Below are 19,329 nucleotides of genomic sequence, written 5' to 3' on the forward strand. Positions count from 1 at the left end.
TGCTGATAGAGAAATGAGCTATCCAGACTACACTCTTCTTTTGAACCAGGCTGCAAACATGTTTATTTCTGCTGTAAAGATCGGCTTCTTTGAATGGGTGTGTATGTGGTTTCCGGTGTTTCTGCAGCCAGCCTCAAGTGGTCACTTGAGGAACTGCAGTTTTTAACACTTCCGCATGGGCTTTATCGTTTGAGACCGGAGGTTGCCGCTTGATTTTAATGGAAAACTGCTTTTGTTTGTTTGTTCTAAACTCTGCTACATATATTGAAAAAAGAAAAATGCCTGCCGCATTGGCTTCAATTCTTGTGGACGGAGGTTGCCGCTTGGTTTTAGCTCTCTCTCTCTTTTTTCTCTCTCTCTGCTGCTTTTTTGTTTTATTTCTCTTTTCACAAACATCAGAGTGTATTAGTTTATCTGGTTAAATGTATCCAAATCAAACAATGTTTTGTTTAATTTGGATACTTTACTTTATTTTATTCAGTTAAAATATATATAATACTCATCTGTGTATGTTACTGTTTGCCTTCCTGGATCTGTTGAGTAAGGTTCTCAATAAAGACTACAATTGAACTTACCACAGGATCTAAACCTCATGGTGTGTTAGCGTTCTTAGATTATTTCTGGTGTACTGATCAGTTCATCAGCAGTTTTGTAACTGCACAGACATTTATCACCTTTTTGTGAAGTGTTACCAATAAACTTTTAAGACACATTGTGCAGCATTTTTTACAAACTGGGTCACATTTTGAAAAAACTTGAACAGGACTTTTTGCCTGAAAGACAAAATGTGTTTTGTTGTAAACATGCTTTTTGGATCTGAAAAAACCTTACCATGGTGCTGTCAGCCTCTGCTCCTGCATCACGATGCCCTGATGAAACACAAGTCTACGACAGAGAGAAGAAGAGAGCCGTGTAAGGATTGTAAGATATAACATGTTTTGTGCTGATGAGAGCAGGATGATAAAAGTGAAAACATCCCTCTGACGTTCATCTCTAGTTACAGATCTGCATGAAAATGTATTCAAGATTTTCAGAGTGGGATGTGTTCTGGTTTCTGTTTGTGTCAGTAGTATTGATCAATCAGGCTTTGGTATATGCAGCGCGGAGAGCAAAAACTGGAGGAATGCACACTGCTGAATTGACATCTTGGCTCCCTTTGGTGTGAGCCAGGATGTCAATCTGATGATTATTATTCCATAAATAGATTTCTTCATGCAGGTTCAGCTAACAATCTGGTCTGGATTTTAAAAATCCTTTTGAGAGACAAATCTGCTACAAAAGCTCATCAGCGCTTAGATTTCCTGACCACCTTGAATGCATCAGAAAAGATTGATCAAACCTCTATTCAACAAACAAACATTTGAAAAGTTGTGTTCTTCTCCTCATGAGGACACACCTGACACATTTAGCACTTTTACAAATAATCACTAGTTAATAGTAATTCATTGCAGAATTTTAATGGTCAATTGAAATTAATTGCATGTTTAAAATTCCATTTTATTGCATTTTGAACCATTTTACAGACCATATTAACAACAATTGTTACCACTGTCTTAGTTTGGGATTCGAATGAATGAAGTGTACTTTATGTTTTTGGCCTTTGGGTTAATTAATACTACTACTACTACTACTACTACTAATAATAATAATAATATTAATAATAATATTTTTAAAATGATTCTTCTAAAGGAGAACACTGTGAAACATTTACAAATATGCAGGTGTACATACTTATGGTCTGCAGTTATTCTGAGATCATTGTGATTACTCTACGATGTCCCATTATCCCAGCTGAGTGTATTTGCACTATCAGGAGCATCATGTGTGATGCTTTCTGGTTTCATACAGGTTCTGTGTGCGTGAAACTAAAGAAAGAGAAGAGCTGACGAACTCTTAGAATTTGAGACGACGCATTGGGAATATGATATATGACAACATGTTAACCTGAGGACTTCCCTCGGATGAGTCCTCCACCATGTTGACTGGTCTGCAGCTAATTTCCATCTGTTTAACTTTCGTGCATATAACTTATTGGGTTTATTTTCACACTCTTAAATAGAGCTCTGCTGGCTTTTGTGATGCTTTGGTTGCCACATCGGTCAAATCAGTTGCACCTGTATGCTTAGATCATAGGTGGTAGCTCAAACTTTAAGTACTTTGGTCATTCTTTATTCCAATTGATGCAAATTGTATATTAGTTTTGACTTGTCCACTAAGCTGTCTGTGAGTTATTCTAAAGTTAAAGCCTCTATAACAGAGGCTGCAAGAGCTAAAAGAGAAATGAAAAAGAGAAATAAAGTAGTAAAAAGTGAAAGAAAAGGAAACAATTCATGCATTCATTTTTGACCTTAATTGCATTATGACTAACGTGTGAATGCTGAAAAGAGCAGGAAAAAAGCCTCTATGTACAGCCGGAGTAAACCTGGGAAAACACCAACGAAACCCTGCCATCAGGAGCCAAATGATGAAACCAATCAAATCCCGTCCTGACGTTCTGCCCGCCTCCTGCGCGTACATTTCATGTTTGTTTGTGTTTTCCTCAGCTGGAAGTTGATTTTGTAACCCCAGAAATACTGAAAAGTTAGCATCCATTCTCACATCCAATCATTGTCAGACAATGATAAACAACAATTGCCAATAATTTCCGAGATTGAACGGCCATATAAATAATGATAAAACAGGCATTTTATGACAGCAAAGGCTAATGACCCTTTGTTTTACCACACTACATGCTAACTCATTGAAACACTGTCAGAATCAAGGTTCATTATGAGACTCGGAGCATATTTACCAGCATGAAGATTTCTATCTAAAGCTGCTGTTTTTGGTTAATTTAAATGTATTATTATCATTATTAAAGAACAAAACATAAATAAATCATTTGAGCTAATAACGCTTTTTTTTTTTTAAAGAAATGACTTATGAATAAGGGTTTGGTGCAACATTATTCTCTATTTCATTCTCTAAACGTGAATAAAGATGAATAAATAAATAATTAAATAAATAAAGTATTAAAATAATAATAATAATAATAATAATAATAATAATAATAATAATAATAATAATAATAATAAAAAAAATAAATACATTAATAATAATTTGAGCTGATAACATTTTTTTTTAGAAGTGATTTATACATCAGGGTTTGGTCCAACATTATCCTCTCATTCTCTCATTCTCCCAAGTCACACAATCATATAAGAAAAGTCAATCACAATGTTTAGTTGAGGTCCTGTATTTCCTCACATTGATGACATCTTGTTAATCTATATGTTTTGATAGGACAGACCCACTCACCTGTGCCAGGGATGAACTGCGATGTCTTCCTGCTTTAATAGAGGACCCACTCCTCCCTCCGTGGCTGGAGGAACATTTGTAGCAGCTCCACCTTTGTTGAAGCTGTGAGGCAGAGCCCCAACAATAGTCCTTCTGCTGCAGGCACTGGAAGTGGTACAGGTGACCACAGCTGACAAAATACACAGAGAGGCACATTAGCACCTGTACTTTAGAACTTTAACAATCCATATTCACCGAGGTCTGACGACTGAAACTGTAAAATAAGAGAGGACAGACACACCAATTATTTTGAGTCTATTACTCCAGAGACAGTTGAACACAGTCTAATATTACCTGAACACAATAATCTCCTCAACAGAGTCCTGCCTTCTCTTGTAGTGCTGCAGGCAGATGTAACAGTAGTCCTGTCGGGGGTGGAGTCCCTTTGTGACTGCAGCATGAAGATGAGCCAGGGACCAGTGGAGGTCATGGTTCAGCAGACTGGTGGTTGTTTCAAGTAGAGTCTAAAAGAATATTTGCATTATTTAAAGCTGTCAGTTACCAAAAAATGACCAATAAATTCACATCTGCAAGGTAAGATCTGAGGAGTTGATTGGTGGGGGTTTAAACTGCTGGTTGGGCCCGTGCTGATCAGCCTCCCTTATTTTGTCTTTCTCATCAAGTTATACTTTATAATATAGAAGATGTTTGGCTCCGCCCAATTAGAGTACAAGAGGACAACTCCACATGTCTACATTACTTTAGTGAATGTACTTTGTTATTTGTTATGTAATAAGGTTTCTAGTCTCAGCTCAGTGAAGAACACTAACTCTCTCACACATTAACACAAACACCTCTCACCTGTTCGTAGTTAAAGGTGTCCAGCATACCCAGGATGAGTCCCTGGATTTCTGATAGTTTTCCTGTCCCGTACACGGGGTCCTGACAGACACAAAGATGCAGCACAGCATGTCACGTTGAGAGGAATTCATTTAGTTAAGATAAGATCAGCAACACAGACAAAGTAGCAAGAATAGTACAAGAATAATGGAGCACAAATAGATAAAAATATAATAATAATAATAAAAATAGATAGAAATGAATAAGAATAAAAATTGAAAAGGTATGTACAAATGTTACATATGGTGTAAATAGTTGTCATTACCCACAGAAAGAAAATGTTATTCAGTAGTGAAAGGTTGACATGGTGAGATTATGTTTTGGTTATGACAGATTGTAGCAATATAAATAAATAAATATATATGGGTATGTAATATGTCTGTTTACAGAGATAGAGAATAGTAAAAAATACTATATAATAGTAATATAATATAATAAAACATCATATAATGATAATTATACAATATAATGTAATGTTATGTAGCATACTATAATATAATATAATATGACATACTATGATGTAATATAAAATAATCTAATATAATATTATATAATATAATTCACTATAATATGCTATATTGATATAAAATAAGATACTATAATATAATATAAAACACTAATATAATAAAATATAGCATAAAACAGTATAATACAATACAATATAATTAATTAATATAAAATAAGATACTATAATATAATATAAAACAATATAATATAATATAAAACACTAATATAATATAATATAGTATAAAACAGTATATTACAATAAAATTAATTAATATAAAATAAGATAGTATAACATGATATAAAATAATACAATATAATATAAAACACTATACTATAATATAATATAGTATAAAACAGTCTAATATTATACAATATAATATAATAATATAAAACTATAATATAATATAGTATAAACATCAGATTTATAATAAATGTAAACTAGAGAGTGAGAGAAAGGTGAAAACACTCACCTGAAGGATTCGTTGGATGATGGCCGGGAGAGAAATAAAGCTGCTCATACAGTTGAGAACCTTCATCGTCAGCTCTCGTATCACTAAAACACACAAATACAACTTTTAACATCTTAGTTAGAGCCTCCACAACATTAATATTACATTGATCCATGGCCACTTAAGTAGTATGTGTTTTATATATTTTTTTAATGTAGAACTTTACAGCTGATATTTGACTTTATGACATTTTAACAGCCTTTTAGATTAACACTTTCCAGCTGTTAATTTAATGCAGTTATCAGACACGTGACAAAAGTATTTAAATAAAACATTTTCATATAAATCATACTCAATGTTGATCAAATCTGAGTCAAACAGAATGAAAAACAAAAATATTGGGATTTTTTTGTCTTTAATAATAATTAGATTTTTTTGTCGGATAAAATAGGAGCATATTTAAATCTATCAAAAAGCAGAACATTTTGATTTAAAGGTGACATATTACGCTTTTTTTCATCAACATATATTGGTCTAAGAGGTCCTCAAAACATGTCTTCAAAGTTAATGCTCAAAAAAACACTTTGAAATCAGATTTTGGTCTGCCTGTAAACCCCTCTTCTTCAGCCCTGCTCAGAACAGGCTGTTTTCTCTCTGACCACACAGACCCGCGTTACTTCAACCCTCTGAATCTGATCCAGAATCTGATCCTGATGGAGAGGCGCCTGCAGCAGGACCTTATGAACCATTGGTCACAGATTTAGTGTTTCTTGTTGTTTCATTTGTCAGTATGTAGACGTGTGTCTTGGTACACAGCTACGAACATGTAGCAATGTGGCTATGCTAACTAGCGCTAGCACTTTTCCATGATAAATAAAAATCATCCACTAGATCTTCAAATCTGCAGACGTGGGGAGTAAAACCGACCTTTGTGTTTATTAAGACAGCCTACAATTAGCATGCCTCCCTCCTAAGCTCCTTGTTAGCACACATTTGTGCAGGTAATGAAAAACGGAGGGGGGATTCAGTATTATTTTATACAGTCTATGGGCTGAACAAGCTCCGAGCTCTGACTCCGTGACAGACCGGATATTGTTGTTACGTAACAAAAACACTGAAGTCTGAAACGGCTCGTTTCACACACATTTACAGAAAGGTGGAGAAATCAGAACAGGGGCAGAATGGATTTTTTTCATTTTCAGGGGGTTTGTAGACATGCCAGGGACACATAATTCAGGTAGGGAACCATCAAAAAGTCAATTATGCATGATATGTCACCTTTAAAGTTCAGTCTGTCTGAAAGAGAACAGGATCATTTTACTGAGAGCAAAGTAACGTGAGGTTTCTCGACAAACAGTCAAAAGAAGTGTAAAGGTAAAGTTGTATAAAGATGTTTTTTATGTTTTACCCTGAAATGTGTGTGTCGAGCCGTGCTGCTTCACTTCTCTTTGAAAAACCATCATCGTCTCCAGGAGTGGAAACCACTGGACCTGAAAGAAAAGGACGGATGAATACATAGCAAACACCCGAATCCCCTCCACCCACCCTGCTGCAGAGTGACCGTACCTCTCTTTGCTGCTGGTAGAGGTTCTCAGAGCTGTGATGACACAAGTCGATGATGTTATTTAGAGAATCCTTCACGATAGTCAGGGACGGTTTGCTGTCTCCGTCCTCTTCTTCCAGACTTCCTCCTTCAGATCCTCGGTCGATCCCGGCAGTAAGGAGACTCAGCTTTTGTTTCAGTGTCTTCAGAGATTAAAAGAGAATATAAGATCAATAAACATTAAAGCAATAATCTAAGTGTGTGTTTCTGTGTGTAGGGCTGTCAAATGATTCACTATCTTAATCACAATTAATCACCTGAGTGTCCGTATTTTACTCATAATCAATCACAAATGAATCACACTTTTTTATCAGTTGTAAATGTAACCTAAAGAGACATTTTTCAAGTTTCTAAAACTCTTGGCATTATGGGATAGACAAATATGCTTGCTTTATGCAAATGTATGATTATTTAAAAACAGAAATACAGTTAAATCCTGCTTTTTCCACCTTAAACAAATCTCCAAAATAAGATCATTCCTTTCCCCCTCCGATCTGTCCAAAGTCATCCATGCTTTTATTTTTTCTAGTCTTGATTATTGTAATGCACCTTTAACAGGTATCAGTCAGAGCTTCCTCCACAGACTCCAACTAGTTCAAAATGCAGCCGCTCGGATTTTAACAGGCACATCAAAATACCAACACATCACTCCTGTCCTCGTCAGCTAACATTGGCTGCCAGTTTTTTATTGTGTTGATTTTAAGATTTTATTGATTACTTTTAAAATTTTAAATGGACAGGCCCCAAACTATTTAAGAGACCTTCTAGCCCCATATGTGCCTGGGCGGCCCCTCAGATCTGTGGATGCAGCTCTGCTGGTTGTGCCAAGATCCCGCCTTAGAGCAAAAGGTGACCGGGCCTTTTCAGTCAGAGCTCCAAGACTGTGGAAGTCCCTGACACTGAAGATTAGACAATCCACAACCTTAACTGCTTTTAAATCCTCACTATAAACCTTGTAATATAAGAAGGCATCTCTCCACCCCTAAATCATGGCTACAGTTGTGCTCATAAGTTAACATACCCTGGCAGAATTTGTGATTTTTTTTGGCCATTTTTCAGAGAATGTGAAAGATAAGAGAAAAACTTTTTTTTCACTCATGGTTAGTGGTTGGGTGAAGCAAATTTTTTATCAAACTGTGTTTACTCTTTTTATATCATAAAGACAACAGCAACTACCCAAGAAACCATAAATTCTGCCAGGGTATGTAAACTTATGAGCACAACTGTATATTCTGCATTCTGATGTCCTGTTTTGCTTCTTTTTTTCTTTTTTTTTTTCCTGTCTGCACCGTTTTTTATGCTTTGTAATTTTCAGAGGCTGCTGTGTGAAGAGCCCATTAGTATTAACTCATCCCATTCACACACCGGGGCAGTTTGGGGTTCAGAGGGATCGGGGTTCAAACCTCGACCTTCCGATTGAGAGAAGACCAACTCTTCCACTAAGCCACAGCCACCCTCAGTCACAGCTGAAAAGGGTCATGTGCAAAGCCAGCTATCCTACAGTCCAAAGCGCAACATCACTGCTCCCACTAAGTGCAATAATATTCTCATCATTGGTGAGTTAAACATATTTGGGACATAGTATTATGGGTTAATAAGCCTGAATACTTGCAAAGCTAAATAAAATCAATTAAAGTTGGTAACATTTCTGTCAAATATTTGGAGCTGATCTGAATGATTAATAAGCTCTACTTTATTCACATAGACTTCATCACAAGCTCTCCTTTTCCCTTTATTTCCCCTCTATACAGAGGAAGGGGATCACCATGGTTCTCCTCTGAGGATGAAGTAACCAGAAGACTGCTGTTCAGAGAAGGAGCTGCCAGAACACTACAGAAATAATAGTAACAGTAACTTTATTTATATATTGCTTTTCAAAACAAATTACAAAGCACTTTACAAACAGTTTCTAAAAGCAGTAGGCAGTAATTAAGAACATATCATTATCCAGCAGTAGTAATAAAACAATCATCAAAGCAATACACCATAAAATCAATAAAAAGCGAGTATAAAAATAGTGAGTTTTTTAAAAGACGACAGTGTGTTAGCTTCCCTGATTTCCTCCAGCAGGTCATTCCACAGCTTAGGGGCCCGAACAGAAAATGCTCGATCACCTTTTGTTTTTTTGTTTGAGCGTGGAATAGTCAGTAAAGACCTACCGGACGATCTGAGGTTACATGAAAGCTCAAGAGGTCAGCAATGTAGTCTGCTATTTTGCTATTATGTAGCCCTACGAGCTTTAAAAGTCAACACCATCATTTTAAAATCAATTCTAAAATGGACTGGGAGAACAGTGAAGTGATTTTAAAATGGGTGTGAGATGTCTCTCCTGCTGGACCTGGTTATGAGTCTGGCTGCAGCATTCTGGATCAGTTGAAGTTTATTGAGGTTGAGACAGGAGTAAAGTGAATTGCAGAAATCTAACCTGGATGAAATAAAAGTGTGAATTACTGTTTCTAGGTTTTGATGGATAAAAATGACCGAATTTTTGACAGTTTTTTTTAAATTGAAAAAAGCATGATTGGACAAAAAGTTCAAGCTACAATTTGAGGGAGGTTATGATATTGTTGTCATTGACAACCAAACCAACCCGCTTCATTGACGTTTCCCTTCCTGAGATGTTCATACTCAGTTGGAAATCTTTGATATAGGCGTTTTTTTCTTCTTGTTTATGTTTATCTGATCACCCAGCATATCTCACCCACATTGGATTGGTTTACTAAGGTTTACTAAATTTGATACTTGAGGTGAGGTACATCAACGTGGCCCAGCCCTCCTCATATACGTTTCTGTATGTGGTCCTCAGTGTGAAAAGTTTGAAAAGACATCCCTGACATACACATAAACACGTCTACCTCAGAGCCACCAATCAATCTTTAAGTGTTTACGTACCTTTAACAAGACAGCAAAAGCTCCTTGATAATCTCCCTTCTTCTCCAGCAGATATGCTGAAGCCTCGTTGTGTTGGTACTTCTCTATGATCTATGGAATAAAAACATGCCATGAGAAGAACGTAACGTCCCAAAGGTTCAGGTAAGCTGGTTTGATCCTGCTGTCATCAATGAGATCATTGGTGACGAATGGTAAAGTGGAATAGTTCTGAACAGGACGTCCCCTCTCACACACAAGCACATACAATACACACAATGACAGAATATTTAAAAGTACTTGTATGGCCTCTTCCAGTCGGTAGTGCTGAGAAGTCTGGAGGAAGTTCAGGATCTGCTGAGGAGAAAGGCGGCAGAGCAAATCCAGCAGACGCTCGTGAAGCTCGTGTTCGGCTGGCAGGACGGTCGCTGAATGATGTCCCTCTCTGAGCAGCAGGACGGACGAGGTGATTGGAAGAAGGAGGAGATATCAACAGGGAAATTAAAATAATCTCAGGAGAATGATAAAAGAGTTAACACTAATGCACACCATACCTTGGCTCGAGGAGACAACTGAGGAACTTCATGAGTAATTGGTCATCCTAAAGACAGAGACAAAGACAGGAAGCTATTTGGTGAGTTACATGAACCGGTCAAGTCCTCTCCTACAGGTGACGGAGGGAACAAGTCACCACGTTCCAAACTAGTGGGCTGCTCTCTCCTGGTCTTGGAGTGTTTCATCCTTATACTTTGCTTCCACTAAAAACTTGTACTGTGATGTTTCTCCTCCAGTTTACAGCTGAGGCAAGCTTCACACACACACAGACACACACACACACACACACACACACACACACACACACACACACACACACACACACACACACACACACACACACACACACACACACACACACACACACACACACACACACACACACACACACACACACACACTCTTTTCCATATTGTAAATGTCCATTGTAGTGTCCATCCATTCATTTAGAGTTGGGCTCTCCGGTGACAACCATTTCCTGGTTAACGCCTCTTTAGCTGCAACCAGCAAAATGTTCATTAAATATTTGTCTCTTTTCAACCAATCCTGAGGTATAATCCCAAAACACAACATCTTCAGCTCAAGAGGTATAACATCTTCATATATACATTACCAGTCAAAAGTTTGGACACACCTTCTCATTCAATGTTTGTATTTATTTTAATTATTTTCAACATTGTAAATGAATACTGAAGACATCAAAACTATGAAATAATCTGGTTTTGCCATAATCTGGATTACAACAGTAGTCAAATAGGGCTATCCATTGTGTACTAACCCTACCTCTGAACAACACAACTGATGGTCTCAAACACATTAAGAAGACAAGTCATTCTACAAATGAACTCTTGACAAGGCTCATGTTCATTAGAAACCATTCCAGGAGACCACTTCATGAAGCAGACTGAGAGAATACCAAGAGTGTGCAAAGCTGTCATGAAGGAAAAAGGGGTCTACTTTACAGAATCTAAAATATAAAACATATTCTGCTTTGTTTAACACTTTTTTGTTCATTCAATAATTCCATATATGTTCTTTCATAGTTTTGATGTCTTCAGTATTAATCTACAGTGTTTACAATCATTACAATAAATACAAACCCTTGAATGAGAAGGTGTTTCCAAACTTTTCACTTTTGATTGGATCTTGAAGTGCTCTAAAAAGTATGAATGAATTTCCACCGGATTATTAAAACTGCAAATATTCTCCCGGAGTGCCGTTCATGTGCGCTCAATCGGCACTATGATTGTATGCGACCCCCAGAGGACAAATCTGAAATAGTAGTTACTTTTATTGAAAAATTGCAGCAAATGTCTTCTCTGTAATGTTTTCACTTTGGTAAGTCGTCCACGGGCCGGACTGGAACCTCTGGTGGGCCGGTTTTGGCCCGCAGGCCGTATGTTTGACACCCCTTCTGTAAGGTTTTATTTTGGCTCCTCCTGCACATTTACTGAAGTTAGTCATTAGTTATATTGTTGAATTTACTTATATCTTGGCTCTTGTTATTGAGCAGAAATGCTTTGTTTGTTCTTTAATATGTGCAATACAATAATACAATAAACTAATCAGCTCCCATTTTTGGATCTTAAGACTTGCATTACTCCCGTCTCTGGATCTCTCGACTCAAGTTAACTAGCCCTGAGTAAACACACCAGCCCGATAGCTACACCAGTGAGTAAAGAGAAGCCTGTCTTTTAGCACCGATGAGTTCCTTTTATACAGTATATCCCTTCTGATTTCAAAGATAATGATCAACAGTTATATGAATTTGAGTAAAATAGTTGCAGTTCTAGTGCAGATATTTTTACAGTGAGTAGTCTGAACGGGTCATCAGATTTTCCACTGGCAAATAAGAAGGCATGATTCTTTCAGTTGTGACCTTACCTGAAGCTCAGAGGTAATCTGTTGCACTTCTCCAGGGAAGTGAAACAACACCAGCTCAGCTGAGTTGGTGACATCAAGGGCGATCAACTCCTGCAGAATAAGGGTTGCAAGGTTAAATCTCAGGGGAAGAAGCCTGAAGAGAATAATTCATGTCACCCGTGTCCTTCATTTCTAAAACAAACTCCTGAAAAATAAATTGGAAACATTATTTCAGTAACTATTTCTGTAACAGGAGAACATTGCTGGGGATTTTGGCACATTTTTTTGTTCAGCATTCATTTTTATCTGTGTTTCTCATTCCACGAATGCACAATCCTAACAAGTTATACCTTGTTGTAAAGATGACTAATCAGACTTTCAAACGATATATAATACAATATCAATTGGTATAATTAAAAGGGAGAAATAATTGACCCAAATAACGTTTCCAAACTTTTTTCGAGGAGTTTTCTCAACAATAAGCCACGATATAGAAAAGAGTACTGCTACAAATGAACAATTCTTCATTCAGCTTGAGACCAATCTGCTTTTTATCCCCTTAAAGGTGCAGTTGGTAGGAATGGGGAAAAAAACAGTCCGTTTTTTGTGCTGGGTTTGGAAAAAAAGTCATAATACTAATCGATTTTCATCAGTTATTAAAGTAATTTTAGATTATGTCAAAATATCTGTGTTTTCCAATGCCTCTGTCTCAAGCAATGGTATTATTCCCCTCGTTCCCATTATCACTGACCAATCAGAGCTACTATCCGACCGGTTGAGGGGTGGTACCTGCTACGCTGTCCTGATTGGCTGTGAAGCCGTCACTACTTCTTCATAGAATGTGCATGAGAAGTAAACAACATTTGTTGCAACAATGGTAAAACACATGAACGTGCATGACAATCCTTTGTGGGCGGGGCTTATGGGAGCAGAGAGGGGAGGGCGAGGTGAGTGAGAGGAAATCTGGTGGAGAGGGGTAGTGTTGACATTAGAAAACTCTCCCCGAAATGATGTTTATATCACGACTACCAACAGCAGCTTTAAGTCAGCTGAAGACTCCTGTATCAGTACTAAACACCTATTTGAATTAAATACTCATCAATAGTTCTCTGAATATAATTAGACTAGAGGAAACTTCATTTTAATGAGCCTGTGAATGAAACAGAATATTGGTTTCCAACAATCTGACGTTAAATAAGTTGGATTTAGATAAAAGTATGTATAGGGTCAGGTCTTTGAGATGGATGTTTCCTGAATCTGAAGAGATTCAAGATTTGAGTTCAAATCTAATTTTGATTCATTAAATACTGTGTCTCCATGTGTTATGAGATCCTCTGATACAGTTCTTGTTATAGGAGCAGCGGCAGGATGGAGGTATGTGTCACTTTCAAACACATCTCATGCAGAATTGAAATGATTGGGGGGGGGGTCTCGTTGGCAAGGAGGCAAGGAGGAATTGCTCTGATGCTGACCTCCTGACATGTTGTGTGTGTGTGTGTGTGTGTGTGTGTGTGTGTGTGTGTGTGTGTGTGTGTGTGTGTGTGTGTGTGTGTGTGTGTGTGTGTGCGTGTGTGTGTGTTTGTGTGTGTGTGTGTGTACTGACCTGAATGTGTCGTAGTACTTTGTCCAGGACAGTCTGTTTGTCCTCAAGGCTGTAGCCAGGCATGGATAGCAGGTTGTGGATGTAGCTGAAGATCTCCACCTGAGAAACAGATAAACAAACCGGAAACATTAAATCTGTTAACAGGCCAGGGGTCTCATTTCTCTGGGTGTGGTATCTCTAGTTCTGGCAAGTGTGTTGGGAGTAATGTGATAAAATCTGAAATGCATGTTACCTTTCTGAGAGGGTCTCTGAGGTAGCAGTCAATGATCTTGTCGTACAAATTGTTCTTCTCGTATAGAAACTCACAGATCTGATAGCTGGAGAGTGAGACAGGAAAGTAAAAGACATGTTATTTACACAGAATGTTACGCTAGTTAGAAAAGCATCATATGTTAGTAACTGTCATATATTAATGCTTATTTCTTTGGTGTCTCACAGAGAGCTGGACTTTGTATGAACATTAGGATAGAGGCCTAATGCACAGATAAATAAACAACATTTGGAAATTAAAGCTACTCAAATCTAAATGTACATGAAAAACGTTTAAAAAGTGAAGTTTAATTAAAGCTGTCACTCTCAGTTACAGAACTAAAGCTCACCTCTTCCTATCTTTTAGCCCCCCTTATTATCATTTATGGTTAAATTGTTTTGGTCTTTCAACAAATTAAATGAATCCAAATGTATTCAACATTTGATAGTCTAAACACCCTTATGAAATCTTTTACACAACAATAGACATCTATTTCAGCAGGAAGCCTTGTGGATAAACATACTGTATGCCACCTGCCAAGAAAGAGAACACTAAGGAGGCAGATGTGTGTCTAACATGAGTCTGGTTCTGCTCGTGGTCTCTGCCTGTTAAAGGAAGTTTGTCTCTGCCCCGACTCTTGAACTCTCTCCTTCCACACATCCGTGATTCTGACTCTCTTCACTCATTAAAAAAACAACTCAAGACCTTCCTTCCAAAAAGCATACAACACGTGACCTCTACTCCACCCCCACCTCTGATTTTGGGATTTCATTTGATTTTTTTCACACTTCATGTAAAGCAACTTTGAGTAGTTAGAAAAGTGCTATATAAGTCCTATCAATTGTGATTACTATTATTATTATTATTATTATTATTATTATTACTATTATTATTATTATTATTATTATTATTATTATTATTATTTTTATTATTATTATTGTTATTATTATTATTGAAATTATCATTATTATTATTATTATTATTAATATTATTATTATTATTATTCTCCAAATGTAAGTGCGTGATAAATAAAATTATCATTATTATTATTATTATTATTAATATTATTATTATTATTATTATTATCATTACTAGTAATGGTATTATTATTGTTATTGTTATTATTACCAGTCATATTATTATTATTATTATTATTATTATTATTATTATTATTATTATTATTATTATTATTATTATTATTATTAACATTTATTAAATGTCTTTGGTCAGTTACTCACAACTTGGCCTTCTCTGCTAAAGCCAACAGGCGTTCCTCGTTATACTGGACAACACCCCCGACCTGCAGCAGCTCCAGTAGAACCTGCAGCACCAATGATCAATCATGTATTAAATCAAAGGCTGTATATATTTAAATATAAGGTACAGAGTTTATCATATAAACCCAACCTGCTGCCTCTCAGTGTGACGGGAGTCATCGTCTGGACAACACAGAAAGTCCAGAACCTGGAAACAAGGAACGAGCAAAGATGTCAAAAAATAAGAACAAGGGATTACTTCTTTCATTGATATCAGCTACTCTGGGAACGACAACGGTTTTAATAAAAAAATACACTGGAATTTATTTAGCTTTAATCAGTTATTTGATTTTAACATACTAACTTATTTTACAACTCTATCAATAAATGCAGGCTCCTGCTGTGTTCTATAAACAAACACATCAGTCATTTCACTGTCCATAGCCACAAGTCCACTTCAGATCAACACAAGAATCTGCTGTGGACTGTCCTGACCTGAAGGCTCTTTGACCTTTTATCTGTGAGTTAAATGCATGTTTATGCATATCTCCTCTATCCCTCTATCCCTCTCTCCAACACGGTCTCAGCAGATGTGTGTCTAACATGAGTCTGGTCCTGCTGGAGGTTTCTGCCTGTTAAAGGAAGTTTGTCCTTGCCACTGTAACTTGCTAAATGCTGCAAAGTGCTCTGCTCATGGTGGATTAAGATGAGATCAGACTGAGTCCTGTCTGTAAGATGGGACTGGATCTTATCCTGTCTTGATGTTGGATCTTTGTTAATAATAGAACATAGAGTACGGTCTAGACCTGCTCTGTTTGGAAAGAGTCTGAGGATAACATTTGTTGGGATTGGGTGCTTTATAAATAAAGATTTATTGATGTTTTGGTAAAAAATAACAGTCTCGTGGTTCTATCAGTCAGGTCACTTCCATGCCTCGTTTGCACCAACGCAATGAAATGTGAGCGCCTGTGGAGGAGGTCTTTTGGGTGGAAGTAAAGGGGCATTGTTCGTTCTACATCCAGTCTATGCTGCCAACACAGAGAGAAAGGTGTAGCTAACTCCAATATGGATGTCTTTAATTAATCGAACATACACTTTACTTCCTGTAAGTCCAACAAAAATAATTAAAATATTAAAAATGAAAAAAAAGTCTTTACTCCAAAGAGGTCTGTTTGAATGATAAAACCCATGAAGACACTCTGGTCTCCAGACTTTGCACATATACATACCTGATCAAAGAGTTTCCTGTTCACAAAGAGTGTGTTGTCTGGTTTGGCCAACTGGCGAGCCAAAAAGGTGAAGAGTCCTCCCACCTGGGAAGGAGTGTAGTCAGAGTTGTCCACCATCACCTGCATAACCACAAAGACAGATTAATAATCAGAGAGAGGAATATAAGACACAGGATGAAATGTTCATTGTAGTCATTTCTGTTCATGATAATAGAGACAGGATGACTGTAACTGAGCAGCACTGTGTGTCTGTGTGTCATTGGGTTTGAAACATAGTGTGATTTAAAGTATGAGATGGCCTTCCTTTACTGCATGTTTTTCTTAGAGACTGTTGACTAACATGTTGAAACAGAGACACAACCAGGAGAATATTTGTGCAGATGATTGTTCTGTTAGCCTCCTGTTCTTTATGCTGCATGCTGCCATCATTCATACGATCCAATCACAGAGCTGTGCACAGATGTTTGTGACGTTACCTGAAGCAAGATGTCCACTATCCTCTGCTGGTATTCAAGGGCCTGCTTATCGTTCTTAAAGTCTTCAAATGTCTGGAACAAAGAAAGATTGGATTATTAAATGATAACAACTGAAAGTGAATCTCATTTGTCCATCCATCCATCCATCCATCCATCCATCCATCCATCCATCCATCCATCCACCCACCCATCCATCCATCTTGCTCCGTTTATCGGGGTCTGATCCCGGAGCAGCAGTCTCAGCAGGGAACAACAGTGCTGCTCTACTCTGAGCCTCTCCCGGATGTCTGAGCTCCTGACCCTCTCTCTAAGTCTGAGCCCAGACACCCTGTGGAGAAAGCTCATTTCAGACGCTTGTATTCGCGATCTTGTTCTTTCGGTCACTACCCACAGCTCGTGACCAGAGGTGAGGGTTGGAACGTAGATTGACCAGTAAATCGAGAGCTTTGCCTTCTGGCTCAGCTCTCTCTTCACCACGACAGACCAGATCTGAGAATCTCATTTGTATCTAACATTTCTCAACTTGTACTGAACCCTACGAGTACACCCATCATCTCACTACAATGACCCCTGAGAGTGAAGCTATCTAAGACATCTGAGATTAAAGCTGGGGTTGGTAATCAGATTTAGATACACTTTTTGTTATACTGGTTAAAATTATCTTTATGTCCTGATGGTAATCATTACATAATGTGTTCTTAAAAAAGAGTGAAGAAAAGCTGCTATCTACAGCCAGAGTAAACCTGGGAAAACACCAACCAATCAGCGAATTTTGGGTCCCCAAATTTTAAACCAATCAAATCCTGTCCTGGCGTTCTGCCCGCCTCCTGCGCGTACATTTCCCCAGCCTGCACTCCGAGTCCCCGTCTCCTGCCTCTGCTTCCCCTGACTCTACTGACTGCCCCTCTCGCTCGACCTCGGGCCGGTCCCCTCTGACCCGATGAGGTGCTTTGCTCAGGACTGTAGTCCGGATCAGAGTCTGAAAAGCTCTCACCACGGGGGCTCTGACAAGCAGAAGAATGAATGACATTTACTAAGTCCTACAGAAAATGTAGATGTACTGTAGCGTCCGTCCGGACGCTGTAGGAATGACGAGCCGATTCGTGAACACGTTGAGCTTTAATAACCGGTCACTGTCGGCCGTGATCACGACAACCAACAAAACAACAATCAATGTTTGAATGAATGAAGAACTTCTCCTCTTGTCTCTCCTCTCTCCAGCTCACACACTCTACACCTCTCCTGATGCCTTCACTGACCGTCAACACTGTAGGAATTAAGAACATCTACACTGAACACGTTTAACAAACAGTAGAGCTGTTACAGTATTATATATGTGTTATAACTTTTCTCCTGATATCGTGTCACCAGTACAACTGGATAATGCTAGCATGATAGTTGTGAGTACTAACAGCAGCCATATTTATGTGTGTTTTTAACTTTAACTATGATAATGTTTTGGTGAGGACCGGTTTCGAATCAGTCACCATCATATGGTCGCAAATCAGCAGCGCTCGTGCATGTAAGTGGGGGGGGGGCGTCGTTTTTGAGGAGTTCTGAGAGGAGGAGGGGAGGGGTTGACGGAGTCCTGAGAAATGCTACATTCAAATTCATGCTAGTTTTCCAAGACTACCAACCCCAGCTTTAAGACATCCGGTCTTTCTCCATCAGATGCAAACACACGAGAATATAAATCAAGAATGACAGAAATCTCACCATGGCGAGGACATTGAGGAACTCTCGGGTGTCAAAGTGGAGAAGAGAACGAATAAAGGGGAAAACCTCCTCCTCCTCTGATGAGTCACCTGAATGAAGACGAATGAGGAACTCGAACACCTGTCGCCAAAACACAAAAAAGAAATAACAAGATGAATCAACCTCGTATTGAAATACTGGCTTTTTGTAATAGTCACTGTACCCGATCTTTAACTCACGACACAGAGAAAGATTTCTCATTTATCATGTTTAACCCATAGACTGTATAAATAATTGACTTAGTATCCTTAGCACCTTCAAAACAACGGCATACAACCACATGACACAGGAGAGCTCCCTTATGAATCAGATCATCTACAGGAGGGAGTCAGAACAGGACTTTAACCTCAGTCTCAGTAAAGTCTCTGGCAACGGGAGCAAGAGCACAGGCAGATTTATGTCTCTCTCTTAAAGGAAAATAAATCTTAGAGCTTGTTGTCGACCACAGAAGAAATCTAAAGGTCTGAATCTGAACCTCTGGCTGCCTGATGAAGAGCTCAAGTATGAAGAGTCTACGTACCTGGTTCTTTACTTGAACCACGAGGTCTTCAGGGATGTCTCCTAGAGGATATGCTCTTCCTGCAAGACAGCAGCTACACACACACACACACACTTATTTACAACATATGTATGCATATGCAAAGAGAAAATAAGTTTAAGCTCTTTTTGGACAGGAGCAATACACAACTGCCTCAAACAATGACATGGACAAGAAGGTTGAGAACTTAACTCAGGACAT

The 19,329-nt window shown here is 38.0% G+C and overlaps 1 protein-coding gene across 1 annotated transcript in view; it reads right to left on the reverse strand.

Annotated features, from left to right (window-relative positions):
* vps8 (VPS8 subunit of CORVET complex) overlaps nucleotides 1–19,329 on the reverse strand; it is a 50,132-nt gene that overhangs the window by 6,120 nt on the left and 24,683 nt on the right. The window contains exons 25-43 of the mRNA XM_034681871.1: nucleotides 19,111–19,183; nucleotides 18,552–18,671; nucleotides 16,836–16,907; nucleotides 16,360–16,479; nucleotides 15,282–15,338; nucleotides 15,113–15,195; nucleotides 13,857–13,941; nucleotides 13,625–13,723; nucleotides 12,043–12,132; nucleotides 10,158–10,204; nucleotides 9,904–10,048; nucleotides 9,628–9,717; nucleotides 6,699–6,878; nucleotides 6,541–6,622; nucleotides 5,154–5,236; nucleotides 4,138–4,218; nucleotides 3,631–3,800; nucleotides 3,298–3,466; nucleotides 832–885 (exon numbers count right to left, since the gene is read on the reverse strand). Of these exons, the coding sequence (XP_034537762.1) occupies nucleotides 832–885; nucleotides 3,298–3,466; nucleotides 3,631–3,800; nucleotides 4,138–4,218; nucleotides 5,154–5,236; nucleotides 6,541–6,622; nucleotides 6,699–6,878; nucleotides 9,628–9,717; nucleotides 9,904–10,048; nucleotides 10,158–10,204; nucleotides 12,043–12,132; nucleotides 13,625–13,723; nucleotides 13,857–13,941; nucleotides 15,113–15,195; nucleotides 15,282–15,338; nucleotides 16,360–16,479; nucleotides 16,836–16,907; nucleotides 18,552–18,671; nucleotides 19,111–19,183 (1,900 nt within the window). The remainder of the gene's footprint in view (nucleotides 1–831; nucleotides 886–3,297; nucleotides 3,467–3,630; nucleotides 3,801–4,137; nucleotides 4,219–5,153; nucleotides 5,237–6,540; nucleotides 6,623–6,698; nucleotides 6,879–9,627; nucleotides 9,718–9,903; nucleotides 10,049–10,157; nucleotides 10,205–12,042; nucleotides 12,133–13,624; nucleotides 13,724–13,856; nucleotides 13,942–15,112; nucleotides 15,196–15,281; nucleotides 15,339–16,359; nucleotides 16,480–16,835; nucleotides 16,908–18,551; nucleotides 18,672–19,110; nucleotides 19,184–19,329) is intronic.

Source organism: Notolabrus celidotus, chromosome 4 (assembly GCF_009762535.1).
Source record: "Notolabrus celidotus isolate fNotCel1 chromosome 4, fNotCel1.pri, whole genome shotgun sequence".
Lineage (NCBI taxonomy): Eukaryota > Metazoa > Chordata > Actinopteri > Labriformes > Labridae > Notolabrus > Notolabrus celidotus.